The sequence below is a fragment of the Meles meles genome, chromosome 12, assembly GCF_922984935.1.
Source record: "Meles meles chromosome 12, mMelMel3.1 paternal haplotype, whole genome shotgun sequence".
Taxonomy (NCBI): domain Eukaryota; kingdom Metazoa; phylum Chordata; class Mammalia; order Carnivora; family Mustelidae; genus Meles; species Meles meles.
Window position 1 is genome coordinate 24,656,750 of NC_060077.1, and position 18,462 is coordinate 24,675,211.

At 46.9% G+C, this 18,462-nt stretch overlaps 1 protein-coding gene across 2 annotated transcripts in view; it reads left to right on the forward strand.

Annotated features, from left to right (window-relative positions):
- Window positions 1-18,462, forward strand: part of ZNRF3 (zinc and ring finger 3) — a 155,380-nt gene that overhangs the window by 83,195 nt on the left and 53,723 nt on the right. For both annotated transcript variants that reach the window (XM_046025717.1, XM_046025718.1), the window contains exon 2: window positions 12,927-13,052. In XM_046025717.1, the coding sequence (XP_045881673.1) occupies window positions 12,927-13,052 (126 nt within the window). The remainder of the gene's footprint in view (window positions 1-12,926; window positions 13,053-18,462) is intronic.

Consider the following 18,462-nt stretch of genomic DNA (forward strand, 5'->3'; position numbering starts at 1 on the left):
AGGCACTCATGGTGCCTGGCTTCCCAGCTCACGCAGAGAACTTTCTCCAGAGCGCTCTCGCTTCTGCTGGACCAGCCCACTGGAGGCACGTCGTTGTGGGAAAGCAGCACATCTGTCTGAGCGCCCATTTCCGCCCAGCCCTGCTGTGTGTTACTTTGAAACTGTTGCACATAGAGCTGATTTAGTGGAAAAACCCTGGTGAGCTTCGGATTTCACTCACCTGTTGTGTCAGTGTTTGTACATACATTTTCAATTTTTTTTTTTCAAACTGCTGATCAGACAACACTACAGCAAGGGAGGGCTCCAATCTTAATTGCCTTTTCCTGCCCCGTGTCCAGCCCAGGGTCAGTGCTCAGCAGATGTTGGTTTAGATGAATACTGTTCCGGAATCTAAACAAGGAAAACCTCCCACTAGCCTTACTCTCTAATAACCCACCAACTTTTCAACTCTGTTTCCTTTCAGTTTCTGCCCATTGGCAGGTGGTGCTTTCAATAGGCTTCCTTTTGCACACAAACTTTTCTTAAAATCTCACACGGATGCTTTTCATACTACGTTCTTGTCATCATCATCTTCTTGTGATTATGTAATTGCCCCATAAATTATGCACGTCGTTTTGCTTGATTATATAGTATGGTCAGTTAAGGTGCAATTGTTCTTCGAAGTGTTCACAGCTTGGAAGAGGACTGCTTTAAGATCTTATTGTGTAAAGTTTCTTCTTTGGTTTAGAATACAGCCTCAGGATCTATTCTAAAAAGGCGTTTCTGGGGAAAGAAGAACCTAAGGAGCTTGGGCTGTCTTGCATATTGCTACACCGATGGGTGCCCTTTTTTGGGGGGGGTGTCTTTTTAAAAAAATTTTATGATTTTTAAAAAAGATTTTATTTATTTATTTGACAGAGAGAGAGAGGGATCACAAGTAGGCAGAGAGGCAGGCAGAAGGAGAGGGGGAAGCAGATTCCCTGCTGAGCAGAGAGTCTGATGCGGGGCTCGATCCCAAAACCCTGAGATCATGACCTGAGCTGAAAGCAGAGGCTTAACCCACAGAGCGACCCAGGTGCCCCAGCATCATGTAGTCTTAATGATTTGTTGTTTTCTAGTATTCTCTTCTATTTATTTATTTAAGTAGCCTCCACACCAACGTGGTGCTTGAACTGATGACCCTGAGATCAAGAGTCGCACGTATGACTGAGCCCACCAGGCGCTTGTATGGTATTCTGTTTCAGTCTGGAAGAATGAGAATTCCACTTTTACCCTTTCCTCTCCAACATCTTTCCTCTTGATTGGGTAACTGTTGTGTGTAAGCACCTAATCCTTACCTTTTTATAATAACAATAAACAAGGGGGCCCCTGGCGGCTCAGTCAGTAAAGCATGAGACTCTTGATATTGGGTTGTGAGTTCGAGTCCTGTGTTGGGTGTAGAGAATATTAAAAATAAAATCTTTAAAAAATATAGTCTTTTTTAAAAAAAAGCACACAAAAAAAAACAAGGAGTGCCTGGATGGTGTTGTTGGCTGGGTGTCCAACTCTTGGTTTCTGCTCAGGTTGTGATCTCGGAGTCATGAGATCAAGCCCCATGTTGGGCTCCACACTAAGCATGGAGTCTGCTTAGGACTCTCTCCCTCTCCCTTTGTCCCTCCCTCTCCCCGACCCCATTCTCTATCTCTTTAAAATCAATCAATCAATCCATCAATCTATCTTTTAAAAAGCCAGTCAAGTATCCTTTATTATGTTGCCTTGCAATTTAAAGTAAAACTATGTCCATGGATTTCTGTGTAGAGATTAATACCTGTCATCTGGTAACCCTTTGGTGAGTAACCACAAGTTACTTTAAGAATGGATGTAGAGAGGCTCCTGGCTGGCTCAGTCAGTAGAACACGGGACTCTTGACCTTTGGGTTGTGAGCTCGAGCCCCACATTGGGTGTAGAGATTACTTAAAAAAAAAAAATGAAAAAACATGAAAACCACACAAAAAGAGTGGATGTAGAATTAATTTTTCCTTAATGTTTTCAAATGCTTTCCTATAGTCTCTCGGATATTTTTTTAAAACTTTAACTTGCAAAACATCTCTATCTATTTGAAATTGGAAATGAAGTTCTAAGTGGAGGTTTGTAAAGTCAGACGGGAGATACACACAGAGCCATACCTACATTTCAACATAATTCTCCAGTAGGGGGAAATTCTAGGGGGATACAGGATAGTCAAGTGAGAAAGGGACTTGAAATCCTTGCTGCTTTACCTGACTTCTTTTTTTTTTTTTTTTAATATTTTATTTATTTGACAGAGAGAAATCACAACTAGGCAGAGAGGCAGGCAGAGAGAGAGGAGGAAGCAGGCTCCCTGTGGAGCAGAGAGCCCGATGCGGGGCTCGATTCCAGGACCCTGGGATCATGACCTGAGCCGAAGGCAGAGGCTTTAACCCACTGAGCCACCCAGGCGCCCCAACTTACCTGACTTTTTTTTTTTTTTTAAAGATTTTATTTATTTATTTGACAGAGGATCACAAGTAGGCAGAGAGGCAGGCAGAGAGAGAGGGGGAAGCAGGCTTCCCGTTGAGCAGAGAGCCCGATGCGGGACTCGATCCCAGGACCCTGAGATCATGACCCGAGCTGAAGGCAGCGACCCAACCCACTGAGCCACCCAGGCGCCCCCTTACCTGACTTCTTAAAGCAACTTCTCGGTTGTTCTTTTGGTACTACAGAACCTGATAGGATAGAAGCTGTTCTTGGTTTTTCCCTACAAAGGACACCCACTGCAAAAGACTTGAGCTCAGTGATTTGAAAGCCAGAGCCCTCAGTGGAGACGTGGGAGAAGGGCTCATTTAATCCTCAGGCAGTTAGTTCCCAGTTGGAAAGTTCCAGCAAACAGCAATAGCCAGCTCCTTTTTGGGTCTGGACAGGTTTCTGTCCCCATTGCTATGACCACATTGGGGCAGGGGGCATGCTGTATTCAGGTACTTCTGGATTCTAGATCCAGAAAAAAAGGTTTAAACTGGGTTTGTGCAGAAAGCAAAGAGAGTTGTCTCTTTGCACATAGAGCAGAAGAAATCGTCCCTTTGATTCAAGAGAGAAAAATAGGTGGGGCTGTCCTTTTCCACTCCCTCACATACATTCGAAGTCCTGATTCTAGCCACCACACCTTTTATGAAAAGGTCCAGGGGCTGTTGTATCAGGTAAACCTCTGTCCCACAGTGACACCCTACCCTGGCTGGCAGTGGCCAAAGGACAAAAGGAAGTAAGTTTCCCTTTTAAATCCCCAGGAATTTTTTTGATGAGATAATATTACAGAGTGAAATGTCTCTCCTGCTGTTAGTTCAGTGTTTGGCTCCTGTGTAACAGTAACCCACTTAGAAGCAGGCAGCCCTTTGGAAGTTATTTTAAACTTCGAGCGGAGTAGAGAGATATTGTAACCCTGGCTAAGAGCACCCCCCAGCCCAGGTTTCAGTTTTGTCCTTTCAGACGCGTGGAAAGTGCACCAGTATATCTCAAGGATTTTGTACTGAAAGCTTCTTAAAGAGCTGGTCTTGGTTTCAAAGCTTGGCTTGGTGTCCTGTACTCAAGGGAACATAGTTCTCTTCCTCCAGATATTTAACCTTGCCTGGCATGGTGTTTTGGCTTTGAAGTTCCCGTAGATCCTTTGTCCATTAACAAAACCGGGAAACCACGATAGTCAGCCTCGTCGGGCTCTTGAGAAATTTGAAGATCAGTCCATCTTCATATTTCAACATAAAACCAGATGTTTGCTATCCGGCCCCGATGATGGTCAGGTACAGGCATTGTTTCTTGATAGTCATTCTGATTTAGCGGCTCCTTCTTTGGAAACACAAGTAGGCTATTCATTGCCTCTTTTAAAGGTTATAGGATCTCTGTGTGTCTGGGGGAAGATCGGGGCTTCTCAGAACAGTCACCCTGGTTACTGTGTCTGCCATCTCTAGAACACCCAGATCCACGTCACACTCTGGTGCCACCTGGGAGTTATTTTTGGTTGCGGGGGTGGTGATGGCTGCTGGTTCTTTCTGCACCATGTCTCCCTGAGTCATCCCTGTGCTGCGTTCCCGGCATCCTCAGCCCAGGCCCTGGATAGCTCCCAGAGCAGCCGTCCCAGTCCGAGTCTCCCTCCGAGGACGCTCTGTCTTGTACAGGATGCTCCTGGGGTCTCTTTTCGGCCTGGTGGAATGCTTCCCTACCAGGACCCACAGAATCTGCTGGAACACGTGGAGGAAGGGTCTTCTGTCCAGCAGTGCATAAAGGTTTTTAATCAAAGTGCGTGTGTGTTTATAAAAAGGCAAAGAGTCCTTCATGACTTACTATAAAAAAAGAACATTGCTCTGTTCCACCCTTTGCCATCCCTGACTGCTCTTCTCAGGGGCAACTATTTTCAATTATTTAGTGGTTTCTTCTGCTAGTTGTCTCTGTGAGCATTTCTAAAATTCTGTGAATTATTTCTAAATAATGTGCTTATAACTGCTGCCTCATACTTGGAGCCCATTAAACAACAACAACAACAACATGTTTTTTACTTCCTACTATGGAAAGTGGGAGATTTTGTCCTCTTATCCCCTTCCTCTGTTCCCTTCCCTTCTCCTTTCCCCTTCCCCCCACATCCCATCTGTACATTTTTCCAACGTAGCTGCATCACAATTATGGTTTAGATCAGGGTTTCTATTATTATGGCCGTCACTCTCTTCATCCAGGCCACGCAGACCATCCCTTGCTTAAGGTTTACAGTTCTGGTGTAACTCTTAACATTTTTTTTCTGGAGTTAATAATTGTCCCTCCGCGTGCCATTACTTTAGTTTGCTGTATGATTATCACTTTTTATTCTCTTATGCAAAATTGTAAAACTCTTGTCAGTATCATCAAGCCCATTGCGCAATGACTCAGGTTGTTGTTTGCTTTCTCTTTTGGGTGTGTGTGGGGGAGGGAGGCTCTCCTACAGCTGGTCTATGGTGGTCATCCTGGGAACATCATCATTCTCCATTTCTCTTCTCTGTTGGAGTCCCCGTGCCCTGGACCCCATGTCTGGCTGGAGCTTGGTTTATTCTCTTGTTTTGTTGGAGCGGACAGCAGCTTCTGAGATCAGATGCGGTTGGAAAAATTTAAGGTTTTACTTTTGGGTAGGGGGGGTACATCCTCTCTTCTTTCTTCTCCTCCGCTGCCCTTACGAAGCACTGTCAAGAGCCTGCCTGGGTGAAGGACGGAAGCGTTATATTCTGTTTGTAGAAAGCCTTAGCCACCTCTCCATGCTCAGCTGCTGTCCATTGCCCAGAAATCTTTTTTTTTTTTTTTTTGTCCCGAGGATGTCTTTGGTGACCTGGTAATCAGCGGCTGTGAAGAGTCAGATTGTTTAAAGTTCATGCAGCATTTGATTAAATCCTGACCCGTTTGCCCTGATCCCTCACTTAGCTGAGCACAGACCCAAGTGGCATACCAAAAACAAAGCATGAGGCATGGCATCAGGCCTGCCTCCAGCCAAAGGCTGTTCTGCCAGCCGTCTTTTATTGAGGACCTTGTTGGGGTGGAAGGAGACCCCTGTAAGACTCTCCTTCTAGAAGCAGGTGCCTGTCTTAGAGGGGACACTGAAAGAACTGTGGCAAGCACCAGACAAAGCATTTGGGGAGACGTGGTATTGGAAGCAGCGACCTGTATTGGTGCATTCAAGAAAGCTGAATGGAAGGGGTAGAGTGAAGCCAGCCTCTAGAGTATTCTAGGCAAAGGCATAAAGTGTGAGCAAATGTGACAAGCTAGAGGAAGTGAAGAATATAAGGGCTTTTCTACTGATGGAGTATTTACTCTGTTACTCTGGTTATATGTTTTATCTCCTTTAATCCTCTTAGCACCCTGTTAAGGCAGACAATACTGTCCCCATTTGACAGGTGAGGAAATCGAGGTTTATAGAAATTGAGTCATCTGCCCAAGTTGATGTGCCTCCAGAGAGGCAGGAGTGAGATTTAAACACAAGGTTGCCTAATTCCAAAGCTCTCATTCTTTCCACCCCAAAACACCTTTTGGAACAAAATCAGGAGTAAGAGAGCAAGAGCCATAACAACGCAATGTTCCTGATAATGTCAGACCTCGTGTAAGGGAGTAACTGGGCATTTTCCTTCAACTTACTTAAGCAAAAACATTGAGCATCCCAGAGTTATTGTACTGAAGGCACGAAGCTACAGTTACAATGCAGGACACGTTTTCTTTTATTGTCTCACGCTTTAATTGTAGCTGATTGGTTGTTTGATTGGTCTGTTCTTCCGTCGATCCATCCCAGGGATTTTGCCTATCTTCTCATTCCAGGCTGTTCTTCCCTTTCTACAGCATTCTCTGCCCAGTAGGGTCTTGGTCAAGTCCACTCTGGGTTTCCGAGTCTAGTCGATTGTTTCTTTATATTTTCATTAAGAGTTCTTTGTGACATCCCTGAGTTCTTACAAGGCAGCCATTTTTTTTTTTTAAGATTTTTATTTATTTATTTGACAGAGAGAGATCACAAGTAGATAAAGAGGCAGGTAGAGAGAGGGAGAGAGGAGGAAGCAGGTTCCCTGCTGAGCAGAGAGCCTGATGCGGGACTCGATCCCAGGACCCTGAGATCATGACCTGAGCTGAAGGCAGCGGCTTAACCCACTGAGCCACCCAGGCTCCCAAGGCAGCCATTTTTTACTTTCTTAAAAATATTAAGGGGAAAACTTCTTACATTTCAAGCACCCGATGAGGTAAACCTCACACATCCAAATATTTCAAGAAAATAAACTCAGAGGGGCACCTGGGTGTCTCAGTTGATTAAGTGTCCGACTCTTGGTTTCAGCTCTGGTCGTGATCTCAGGATCACCAGATCAAGCCCCATGTTCAGGCTCTGTACTCAGTGAAGGAGTCTGCTTGAGATTCTCTCTGTCTCTGTCTCTCTCTCTCTCTCTTTCCCCCCTCCTACCGCTCCCCCCTCTAAAAAAAAAATACATCTTTTAAAAAAGAGAAAAACTCAAAAATCCCCAGAATTTTTTAATGCTTGCGTGCCACGTTAAGTTCAAAGTTAAATGCTCAGACATCATTCACTGAAGTATCCTTAGATTGATCTTGAATGATTAACGTTCAGGAGGGCACACAGGTTTCATATGTAGTCGCTGCCTATGTGTCACTGGCTGGCGTCAACACGTGCGAATTCACAAGCCTGGTTTTTACATGACGGGTGTCTGGAGTGACAGTGTGGAAGCCGCATCTGTCTAAATCTTCAGGAGAATATGTGCATTTCATATGTAGGACGCCCTCGTTCTCTGTATAGGATTGTTACCCGACACAGGACAAGGATCTTGTTAAATCAGGGTCTGATATTTCTTAGTAAATAGTGGAAAGAAATTGTTTGGGGCTTTTTCTTGAAAAATGAAATGGAAAATAATAATTTATCTTTTGACTTTGTAAGTTAAATTATAATGGCAGCTATGTATATTGATTTTTGGGCATAGTCAGAGCGAATCCCGGGTGGGCAGTGTTGGGATATTTTCAGCAAAATTGTATGAGAGTCTGGATGTAGCTTCTTTCTCTTACGTTTGACTTCAGCAACAGGATCATCAAAAGTAATTTTGATTGAGCCTGGGTGGCTCAGTGGGTTAAAGCCTCTGCCTTCGGCTCAGGTCATGATCCCGGTGTCCTGGGATTGAGCCCCGCATTGGGTTCTCTGCTCAGCAGGGAGCCTGCCCCGCCCCCACCTGTCTCTCTGCCTACTTGTGATCTGTCAAATAAATAAATAAAATCTTTTTTTTAAAGTAATTTTTCCAATATTAGAGGACTCTCTTGCTTTTTCCAAAGTTCTGTCTTAATTCTTTGATCGTATTCTGTGGATCGTCTCTCTTGTGGATTTCTTCTTTAATCCTTCACTAGATTGTTGGGCTTTGAGTGGAACCCTGTTATTGACCAATACGACTTTTATGGGCTCCATTATACTCTGCCTCAGCTGCCGGTTTGCACTTCTAGTTTGCAACTCACCGTTTCTGGTCACAATTGTTATTCCAACAGTTAGCAAGTGGTGGCCAAAAGGATTAAACGAAACATATAAACATAATAGTCTAGCAAATACTTAATTATGAGAAAACCCTCTCCTTGCTACCCTTAGACATGGCATATTTGTTTGCATTTTATGCCTTTGCCTAGAATACTCCATCCTTAGAGACGGGTCGGTTCACAGAGGAGTATTTTCATGTTACGGCTGCTTGTGCTTCACTAGACATTCTGCCGAGCTCCTAAGTTTGAGCCCTTGGGAAAAGGGGACCCTGGGGTATAAATGGTTGGAGGCCTGGGGTGGGACATTTCTAGAAGCTGCTACTGTCATCAGGGATGGGCTGACAGAGACCCCAATCATAACAGTATTTAGCAGATGGTTCGAGTAGGCCAGTTTTACAGATGACGTCGCTGAGGTTGAGTTCATAGGACCAGCAGTTGGGCACCTGGAGTAAAGACCTCAGAGGGAAAGCACAGAGGGTGGAGGTGGGAAGACAGCCGAGATAGGGAGGGAGGCCTTCAGCCCTCTGAGATGTGACTTTGGTGGCCTCTTTACCCTCCACAGGGAAATAAACAAGCCACGCCAACAGATTGCACCCACTGGCGCTTCAGAAAAATTCCTTTTGGTTTTTGAGTCTTTGATCGACGTTCAGAAGTCAACACCCTTGACAGGGGCTGCCATTTGGAGCTAACAGTCCCTGCAGTGTCAGTGGAAGATTTGATTGGGGCTTCTTAGAGGAGAACAGGAGGGTGTGTCCGCAGAGGAGGCAGAGAGTGCCTGGCACGACGTGTGGCCCAGGGCGCAGGGCCTGACCGCCTCCGGGGACCCGGACCAGCGGGTGTGTTTGAGGCTTACATAGTTCAGATTTCTGCATGCCTGCGGACGCACTCTTGACATGCCTCTCCTGGCACGTGGTTCCTTCGCAGCCTAAACCCCCAGTCTGGTCGTGGCCGCTTCCTCTCACCAGGGCTGCGAAGGGCCAGGCTTGGACATCTCCTCCTCCTGCCGTTCTCCGTCCCCTCCCTCTTCCTATATCCCACCCGCCCTCCCAGGACACCTCTTCTCTCCAGCTGCCTGTGACTGTCCCTCCATTCTTTTCCACCGTACTCTGCACCCTAAATGTATCCCTGTGAAACAGCGCGATCAGAGTATACACAACAGGCTTATCATCAAAGGGTTGGAAATGCTGGTGTTTGCAAAGTTTGAAAACCTTTTGTTGTCTAGACCTTATGCCTCTGCAGAGCTCTAATTTCCGAAAGCAAATCCTGAATCCCTACGCAGTGTTCCTCAGTGTTAGTTACTTGTCCAAGAACCTGTCGGTAATCTCTCCGAGCTAGCGTCCTGCAGGACACGGTTTCCCGAAGGGCGGCTATAATTGGGTGAGGCTCCAGGAGGGTGGGAGGGGGACCACATGGTCCTCCACTGTTGAGCCCCACGTTAGCTGAGTGCAGTTGTATCTGAGTAAGCTCTTGGGACATTTTTTAGAACTTTTTTACTATTGGAAAAATTTATATAAAATTAACCATTTAAATCATTTTTTAAAATTTATTTATTTGTCAGAGAGAGAGAGTGCACACAAGCAGGCAGAGTGGCAGGCAGAGGCAGAGAGAGAAGCAGGCTCCCTGCCAAGCAAGGAGCCTGATGCGGGACTCGATCCCAGGACCTAGGATCGTGACCTGAGCCGAAGGCAGCGACTTAACCCGCTAAGCCACTCAGGCGTCCCTTAAATAATTTTTTAAAAGATTTTATTTGACAGAGAGAGAGATTACAAGTAGGCAGAGAGGTGGGCAGAGACAGGCTCCCTGCCAAGCAGAGAGCCCGATGCAGGGCTCAATCTCAAGACCCTGAGATCATGACCTGAGCTGAACGCAGAGGCCCAACCTACTGGGCTACCCAGGCGCCCCATCCATTTAAATCATTTTAAGGTACACAATTCACAGGAATTTAGTATATTCACGATGCGCATCCATCACCATCCTCTGATTCCAGAACATTTTCGTTACCCTGAAAGGAAACCCTGGACCCATTGAGCAGTCACTCCCCACACAACCACAAATCTGTCTTGTTCCCACGGATTTGCCTATTCTGGATGATCTCCTGTCAGTGGAACCACAGATCCAAGGTCTTAGACCTGCACCATACTTCAGCTCCCCCAGTGTAGCTCTCCTCCACTGGCCAAACCTCATTCATGTGTAAGTAACAAAAAGCAGCTCTCCACCTGGAAACCTCTAAGTCATGTAGCCAGGTTAAAAATACCACGGAACAAATACTGTGGAAAACGGTCAGTGGTGCGGTTGCCATGGCCGTGGCCATGCCTTGAATTTCAGGAAACCAACCTGAGCTGGGCAGGAAGCCCCTTCCGGGTGGTGGAGGTAATGACCTGTTGGCACAATTGGCTTAGCACCCTCACCCAGACCCTGTCCAGTCAGAGGTCTGCATTTCAGGCCACTTGTCATTTAATAAACCACCAGATCTGTTAGAGTGGCCTGGGTTCTTGAGGGGCAGAATCTTCCATTTGTCCTTTGGGCACGATCATCGAGCCCAAGGACTCAGGCAAACATTGGATGTCCCAGGGTTCTCGGTCTCATGCATTGGAATTCGCAGGGGATGAGTTATTCCTCACCCACTGGGGAGAGCTGCTGGCCGCCCCCTTCTAGCACCCTGTGCCCACGTGCCTCACGGATTTGTGTAGTCCCCTTCTGTTGGTCCATTGAATTCCCAAGATTCTCTCATCTCTGGGCTGCACCCTTCCTCGCCCCTCCACTCGATGCCTCTCAAGGCTGGGCACGCCGCCACCAGGAGCTGTGCAGTCCATCTCCCTCAAGGAACTGTTTTCAGTGTGACACTCTTCCGCCCAAGAACCCGTGGTATTGTCTTAGTGTCCAAACACCTTTCTCGTTTTAGCCTGTGTCTCTCCCTCTCGATGTAGACTGCTCCTTCATACTTACCAGACTGGTCTTGTTCCTCTTCCCTCTCCAGCCTTTAGCTCCTGCTCCCCAGGCTTGGAACCACTGCCCGCTCTCTCTCCTTTTCCCTAGACCGACGTGACTCTTCCTGAGAGCTCATCGCACAGCTCAGCACTTGCGCAGGCTTCCCTGAACATTCCGGCACTCTTGCTGCCCACACCACATTCGCATTGCAACTCTAGTACTGCAGAATTTAGAGCTGGCAACATTTTTTCCTGAAGATTTAATCACTTGGTCTTTCCCTCCCAGACGACTGGGTCTTGGAGGAAATAGGGTAAAGTTAAGCAAGTGGAGTGGGAAGACACTAGACTGTGAACACGAGGGCCAGGTTACCTGTGGGTGCAGCCACTCGCTGGCTCTGTTGTCTTGGAAAAGCTAGTTCTCTTGAACTTCAGTTCTCATCTATAAAATGAATGGGGAAGAAGGAGAGCACTTTAGTTTTGTGTTTGCTGCCCTAAGAAGTTATAGTAGGGTGCCTGGGTGGCTCAGTGAGTTAGGCCTCTGCCTTCGGCTCAGGTCGTAGTCTCGGGTCGTGGGATTGAGCTCCGCATCGGGCTCTCTGCTCGGCAGGGAGCCTGCTTCCCCGCCGCCCCCCCCCCCCCCCCCCCCCGCCGGCCTCTCTGCCTACTTGTGATCTCTCTCTGTCAGGTAAATTAATAAAATCTTTGAAAAAAAAAAAGTTATAGTAAACTCAGTGGCTTAAAGCCTCCCAGATTTATTCTCTTACCGTTCTGGAGGTCAGAAGTTAAAAATGGATCTGTAGGTGACGTTCCTTCTGGAGGCTCTAGAGAGGACCTGTTTCTTGTCTTCTCCAGCTTTTGGAGGCCAGCCTTGGAAGATATTTTTCCATCAGCCACAATGGGTTCTTAGATCTCTTGTGTCTTCACGCATTTCTTCCAGTCATGTAAAGAGTTCGGCACTGTGATGGACTCATTAATTTCTTGATAAGTTCAGTTATCTGTGAGGATTTCCTCTTCTCAGACTGTTGCTGGGGATTCCAGGGCCTGATAAGACTCAACGATAGAACTGTGAGCTAGAACTGTGAGCGCAGACTTTAGGATTGGTCTTAGGCTTCCGATGACTGCACTTTCACTGGCAAACATTTGATGATGCTCTTCTTCCCTTTTTTTGATTTTCTGCTTTGCCCATTTCGAAAAAATCCTCAAAGAATTTCACCTGTTCCCCAGTAGCCCGGGGTGGCCTTTTGAACAGCTTGTTAATTTTACTGGTGATTTTGTCGTATGTCCGGTGGTCTTTCCATAAGTTCCTGAATGTGTTTTTAGGTCCTCCTGCATAACTTGCCATACATGTGTTGTTAAGGTTTAGAAGGCAAATTGTCTAGGATAACTAACCTAGCTAGTTTCATCTGTAATTGCTACTAAATATTATGGTATTTCATGGGAATTTAGATAGGCATTTATATGGGAGTTAGGCAATTTTTCTTGCCCTGCATCCTATCGGCTGGTGTCCCCCTTGGGTGACCACCACTTAGAAGGCAGTGAGAAAGTGGGGAGCTCAGCCGGCTCAGAGGAGCGTGCGCCCCTTGATCTCAGGGTCATGGGTTTGTGCCCCATGTTCGGTGTAGAGATTACTTAATAAGTAAATAAACTTTTTTTTAAAAAAGGCAGTGAGAAGATATTTGTAAAATCCACCCCCCCATTTAATTTTAAGTTTGAACTTATTTTTTTTTTTTTTTAAGATTTTATTCATTTATCAGAATGAGAGCGCACAAGCTGGGGGAATGGCAGGCAGAGGGAGAAGCAGGTCCCCACTGAGCAGGGAGCCCAATGCAGGGTCGATCCCAGGACCCTGTGATCATGACCTGAGTTGAAGGCAGACGCTCAACCGACTGAGCCACCCAGGCGTCCCTAATTTCAAGTTTTGAGATTACTTTTCACTACTGAGGCTAAGACACACTTACAGGGTGGTTCTAGAACGTCTGTGGCCTGTGTGTTGAAGCTTTCTTTCTTTCTGCCTCCTAGATGCACCCACTGGGCCTGTGTAATAACAACGATGAAGAGGACTTGTATGAATACGGCTGGGTAGGCGTGGTGAAGCTGGAACAGCCAGAACTGGACCCGAAACCATGCCTCACTGTCCTGGGCAAGGTAAGTGCCAGGCCCTCTGAATCGCTCTGCTTCCGACTGGTGTTCTCTGGTTTCCCATTTCATCAGTTCCTCACGTAGCTGGTGAGCCACGCAGGCACAGCACTCCTTCCCAGCTGAATCGTGTGGGATGAGGATGGAGACATGTCTTGTGACGGCCCCACTGTGCTGCTCCCGACCTTGGACTCTGGCAGAGCCTGCCGGCCTCAGGGTCGGCTCCCCTTCTTGGCACTCTGTGACTCTAGGCAAGTCACTTCCCCTCATGGAGTCTCAGTTTCTTACCTGTGAAATGGGTTGATGATAGAGATGCACAGTACCTCCTACCCTTGGGGACAGAGCTTTCAGAAAGCTGAGATTTGGGGAGTTTAGAAAGATATTAAGACTATACCTATTTTATATTAAGTGACCCCCCCCCCCCAGGAGGTCTAGGGCCCTTCTCAGTAACTAAACATACTCACACTTGTATAGCGAAGTATATGGATATTCACATTAAGTGGGATGACTAAAAGCTAAATAGCCTCATGCTAGTTCCCTGAACTAACTTTGCCTTCAGGTCTGTTGAGTTTTGCTGCCAAGTAAGTTATGGAAAAACTTCTGGGTTTTAGAGCTTTTTTGGTTTCAGAATGGCAGACAGCAATTATGGTCCTATATTAGAACTTACCTCATAGGATGGTTAGGAGGTGAGATGAGATGCAAACAGCCAGCAGAGTAAGCTCTCAAAAAACGTGTGCTGCCGTTGGCTGCTGTCATCCCATTTAGAAGTACTAAAAAAGACTTGTGAGCCAAAGAGGGGTCAGCATTATCTGTGGCTGCAGTGTTAAGATAGAAATAAATTTATTTTGGGAAACTATCCATCAATGATCTTAAAATATGACAGGTGACAGTCTGTTTTAAACTGGATCATTTTGTTAAAGGGAAAGGTGTGGAGAAAGGTATTAGGATTTTAGTTGGGAGAAAAGGTGGTATCTCCTAAGGATAGTGTTATTGCCTAGATATATGTATATACTTTTTTATAATCTCAGAAGCCGCTGCCTAGGTACCATGGGGAGACAGCTGGGGAAAAAACAGAGGTGGGTTTGATGCAGGATGCTTGCCAGGGAGTCTTTCTCAGACTTGAAGATGTCCCAGTGAGTTTCCTGAAAGACTTTTGGTCCGGGAGACCAGATTAGACCGGGTCTAATCTGAGTTTTTTTTTTTTTTTTTTTTAAGATTTTGTTTATTTGACAGAGACACAGCTCGACAGAGAACACAAGCAGGGGAAGTGGGAGAGGGAGAATCAGGCTTCCCACTGAGCAGGGAGCCCAATGTGAGGCTCAATCCTGGGACCCTGGTATTATGACCCGAGCCGAAGGCAGATGCTTAACGACTGAGCCACCCAGGTGCTCCCTAATCTGTGGTTTTCATGTCCCACTTGTCTTCTGAAGCTTCTGAGTGCTTGTCAAGTTCTCCTGCTCTTTTATAGGCGAGGGGAAAAAAACCAACCCAGGAATTATTACCTGTTTGATTTACAGTTCAGGAAGTCAAATCAAGGTGTTTTAGGTGACCCAGGCCCTGATACTTCATCGTTTAGTCGGCCAGACCTGCTTAATGATGCTATGAGAGCAGCGACCCCTTTGAGAATACTTTAGTGTTTTCCTAGGAGAAATGCCAGCTACATCCAAAGGTTAGGAACACTGCTTTCCTTGTGGGTAGTACACTCCTTTTTTAATATTTTCTCCTCTACTTAAGTTGCTGTTATGCGAGGCTCAGCAGTTTGCTTTGCCCCCCGCCCAGTGGAGTTCCGCCTCTGCATCTGTTGTGTCTGTAAGCGGGTTGGAACAGGGCTCCCAGGGACACCCCATTGTTCTTCGATGGCTTAGTGGTGTTGAGGTCACTCAGAGAACTCTATTGTTTCTTCCTCCACCTGGAACAACCATGGAGTGGTTTTACTTGAGGAGTTCTGTATGGTTTGGCCTGCCAGCCTGCAAAGCCAGGTGGTATAAAAACCCTAGACGTATCTTGAATCATTAAGTACTTCTTGGGTTTATTCATTCACCAAGTATTTATTGAATGCAGAAGCTAAGCGTGTGGTTCTACCTGCTTGTAAGCAACAGCCCGCTCCCTCCACCACGTTTCTTATTTGGAAAGGCTCTGTCGTGGCCAGGCGGTATTTACCTGTGGTTAGTTACTGAAATTTGGCTTCACACTTGAAAAAAATCATTAGCAAAACTGCTTGGGCCAGACAAAGCAAGATAGTTCCACATTTGTTTAGAGCCTGGGTCTGTACAGGAGGTGTGGTGACTCATGCATCTCTCTCTCTCTCTCTCTCTCTCCCTCCCTCCCCCTTTCCTTTTTTCCTTTCTCCCTTCCTTCCTTCTTCTTCCTTTTCCTTTCTCATTCTAAAGTGTAACCGTTCTCAGCTTTGATTTTTTTTTTTAAGATTTTATTTATTTATTTGACAGAGATCACAAGTAGGCAGAGAGGCAGGCAGAGAGAGAAGAGGAAGCAGGCTTCCTGCCAAGCAGAGAGCCCAATGCGGGGCCTGATCCCAGGACCCTGGGATCATGACCTGAACTGAAGGCAGAGGCTTTAACCCACTGAGCCACCCAGGCACTCCTCAGCTTTGATTTTATTAAATTTGCTAACTGCACTTTTCCCCACCTTTTTTTTAGTCCTTTTTTTTTTGAGAGACTAGGGTAAAGGAAAGCAAACTGAGCCATGTGGGCAGCCCTGTCTCCGGCAGATAGCATGCTTTTCTCTCATTTCTTTGCTTTCGGTGGCTATGGCAAGAAGGTGGTGGGCAGTGGAGAGAAGCACAAAAGGAAGAAACTGCAGCCAAGTCACTGTGGGGGTGGGAGGAGGGACTACTCCATATAGATGTTGAGACTTGCTGAAAACCCTAGAAGGGAGGACTCTGTCAGGCATTCGAAAAGCCTGTGGGGGAATGGGGTGGGGGCAGGGCCAGACACAGACCCCTCTCCCTCCCCCACCCACCATGCTCTGTCACCTACCCGCCCACAGAAAATGCCATGGGGCGAAATGTTGAAACAAGAGAGGAATGTCCTAAATTAAAAAACTGTAAATGCCTCTCCAGGAGTTCAAATAAAGTTTCATTTTAAAAGCAAAAGACATAAACTCATCACCTTAGTTTATTACTGAATTCTTTTGAACTCCTCAGAAGGGAACACTATAAACTCATGAGAGAAAAATGATTTATGATCCCCTCCTTATAATCTTTTCGATTCTGCAGGAGGCAGGGCAGACGGTAGGATCAGCTGGGGAGGCAGAGTTGGGGCGAGAGGGAGTCCCCCACAGGGACACAGCCAGCCAGGGCACCGGGCCAGGCCCTGCATCATACCAGGCGCGGAACCAATGTCTCGGCTTTCTGGGCCTCTCTTTTTCACTTCATGTCAAGAGACTGTTACGGCCTCCTTACTCTTCCACTATTTTCAGCTTCTGTGTCATTTAAGATCTTTTGAGATTCTAGTTTGGGGAGATTCTCTCTGCAGCTTTGAAAGGCAGCCTTGGTTGCCTGTGACAATTGAAGTGCTGGGAAATTAAAATAGAATAAAATTGCCATTTCTGAAGCGCTTGCTCCTGAAGAGCAAGGGTCGTTTTTAAACCATCCCCAAAGTGCAGGAATCTGTATTTATGCTCTGGGCATCTTAACCCTTCAGTTCAAAGTGTTTATTAAGCATCTTATGGGACAGGAAAGACGTTTGAAGGTCGACTTTTCTAGCTTCGGTTCCTCTGGCCCGTCCATGTAATGGAGGATCTCATGGTGAGAACACTCGGGATGTGCTGGAGTTTCTAACAAAGCCTGCCTGGCCCAGATTCCATAAATGAAGGCAGAATACACCTCCTCTCCTCTTCTTCCCACATTGGAGTGGAACCTTCAGAAGGGTTTGGAAAGACAGGCCGGCGAACAGGCATGGACTGGCTCTTTCTGGTACTTAGGAGGACAGCGTGAGGAAATTCATGGAAAGACAAGAAAGGCAAGATCAAAGAGACCCAGCTCTGGCGGAGTGACCTCAGAAAGGTCCCTTCAGTTCAGGGACCCTTGGGCTCCTCCGTGGGCCTTGTGCTGCCCTTGTCATTGTGTTGGGGGTCCTGCGAGATGTTTGTGGAGAACTTTCCACAGATCCTGGCTAGTGGTAAAATGCCTAATGGGAACATAAAAGCAGCCATCATGTGTTGGGTCCTCATTGAGTGCTAGGAGCTTTCCAGGCGGCATCTTTGATTGTCAGACTGACTCTGAGATCGTGTCCCGATTCCCGTTTTACAGTGAGGAAATTGAGTCCCGGAGAGACATTCTCTACGTGACCTAAGACCAGACGGCTCCCAAGTAGCTGACCTGAGATTGGAGATAAAGACCAGTCTATTGCCTCATCTGTGTTAGTTTCTTCCCTTTGCCCCCTTTAGTCTTCCCCAGTTTGTCGATAAAAATCAGATGCTTTTTTAGTAGCCACTGGCTTGGTTAGGACTGTTGGTTCCTCTTAACGGAGACCCAGCTTGAACCACATTGAGCCAAAAGGGGATTTGCTCTCGAGGCTCCCGAGTGGCATCAGGGAACCCGTGAGAGGTGCTGCTGCTCTTCTAGAACACCCGACTCTGGGGTTCCACGCCAGCGGCTCTTCCCCAAGTCTTCTGTATATCTGCTTTCACTATTCTCTCTCCACCTGCTTGGTAGGACACACAGCCCCCCAGTATCCCTGGGCTTGACACTCCCTTGGTTTTGAGCCTGAAGGATTCCAGAAAAGGTTTTGCTGGCCCATCTTGGATCTGGTGGTCACTTTTAGTTTGGAACTGTGATAGAGGGCTGGGAACACACAGAACTTAGCCTCCTGCCCAGCCATGTATAGGGAGTGGGAAGAGGATGTACTCTCCAGAGGAAAGCTGGTGGGGGGCAGTGCTGGGCTACCCCCTTGCAGTCACCAACTCCTAGATGGGATCGTTAGCCGATGGGTGATGTCCTCAGTTTATCCTGAGTCATTCAGATAGGCACTGATGGGAGGGTACTCTGAGGTGTTCGTTCCTCCCATTGCCCTGAGCTGAGGCCCAGTCCCTGGCACAGACCATAATTGTGAGGAGAGGTGAGTCCATGGGGAGTCCATGGGGCTGGAGGGGTCTGATGGGTTTTACAGAGAGGGGATCTACGTATGAGTCTGGGAGAGGTAGGGGAGTAAGCTCCAGGAACGGGGTAGAAAGAAAGGAAGCAAGAAGTTCTTCAAGGGGCATTGAAAGTTGCTGGGGAAGGAAGAGGCTTTTCAGGTTAAGGAGTGTAGTCTTTATTCCCTAGGCTGGTTGGAGAGGGAAGGATTGGGTTACTCTTTGCTGTTGGGTGTTTCTGGGAAGTGAGTGGTGCCCAGACGTCAATTCTCTTCAATGGCTTGGAGACTTTCAAGCCAGTAGCATTGCTGAGGACACCTCGTGT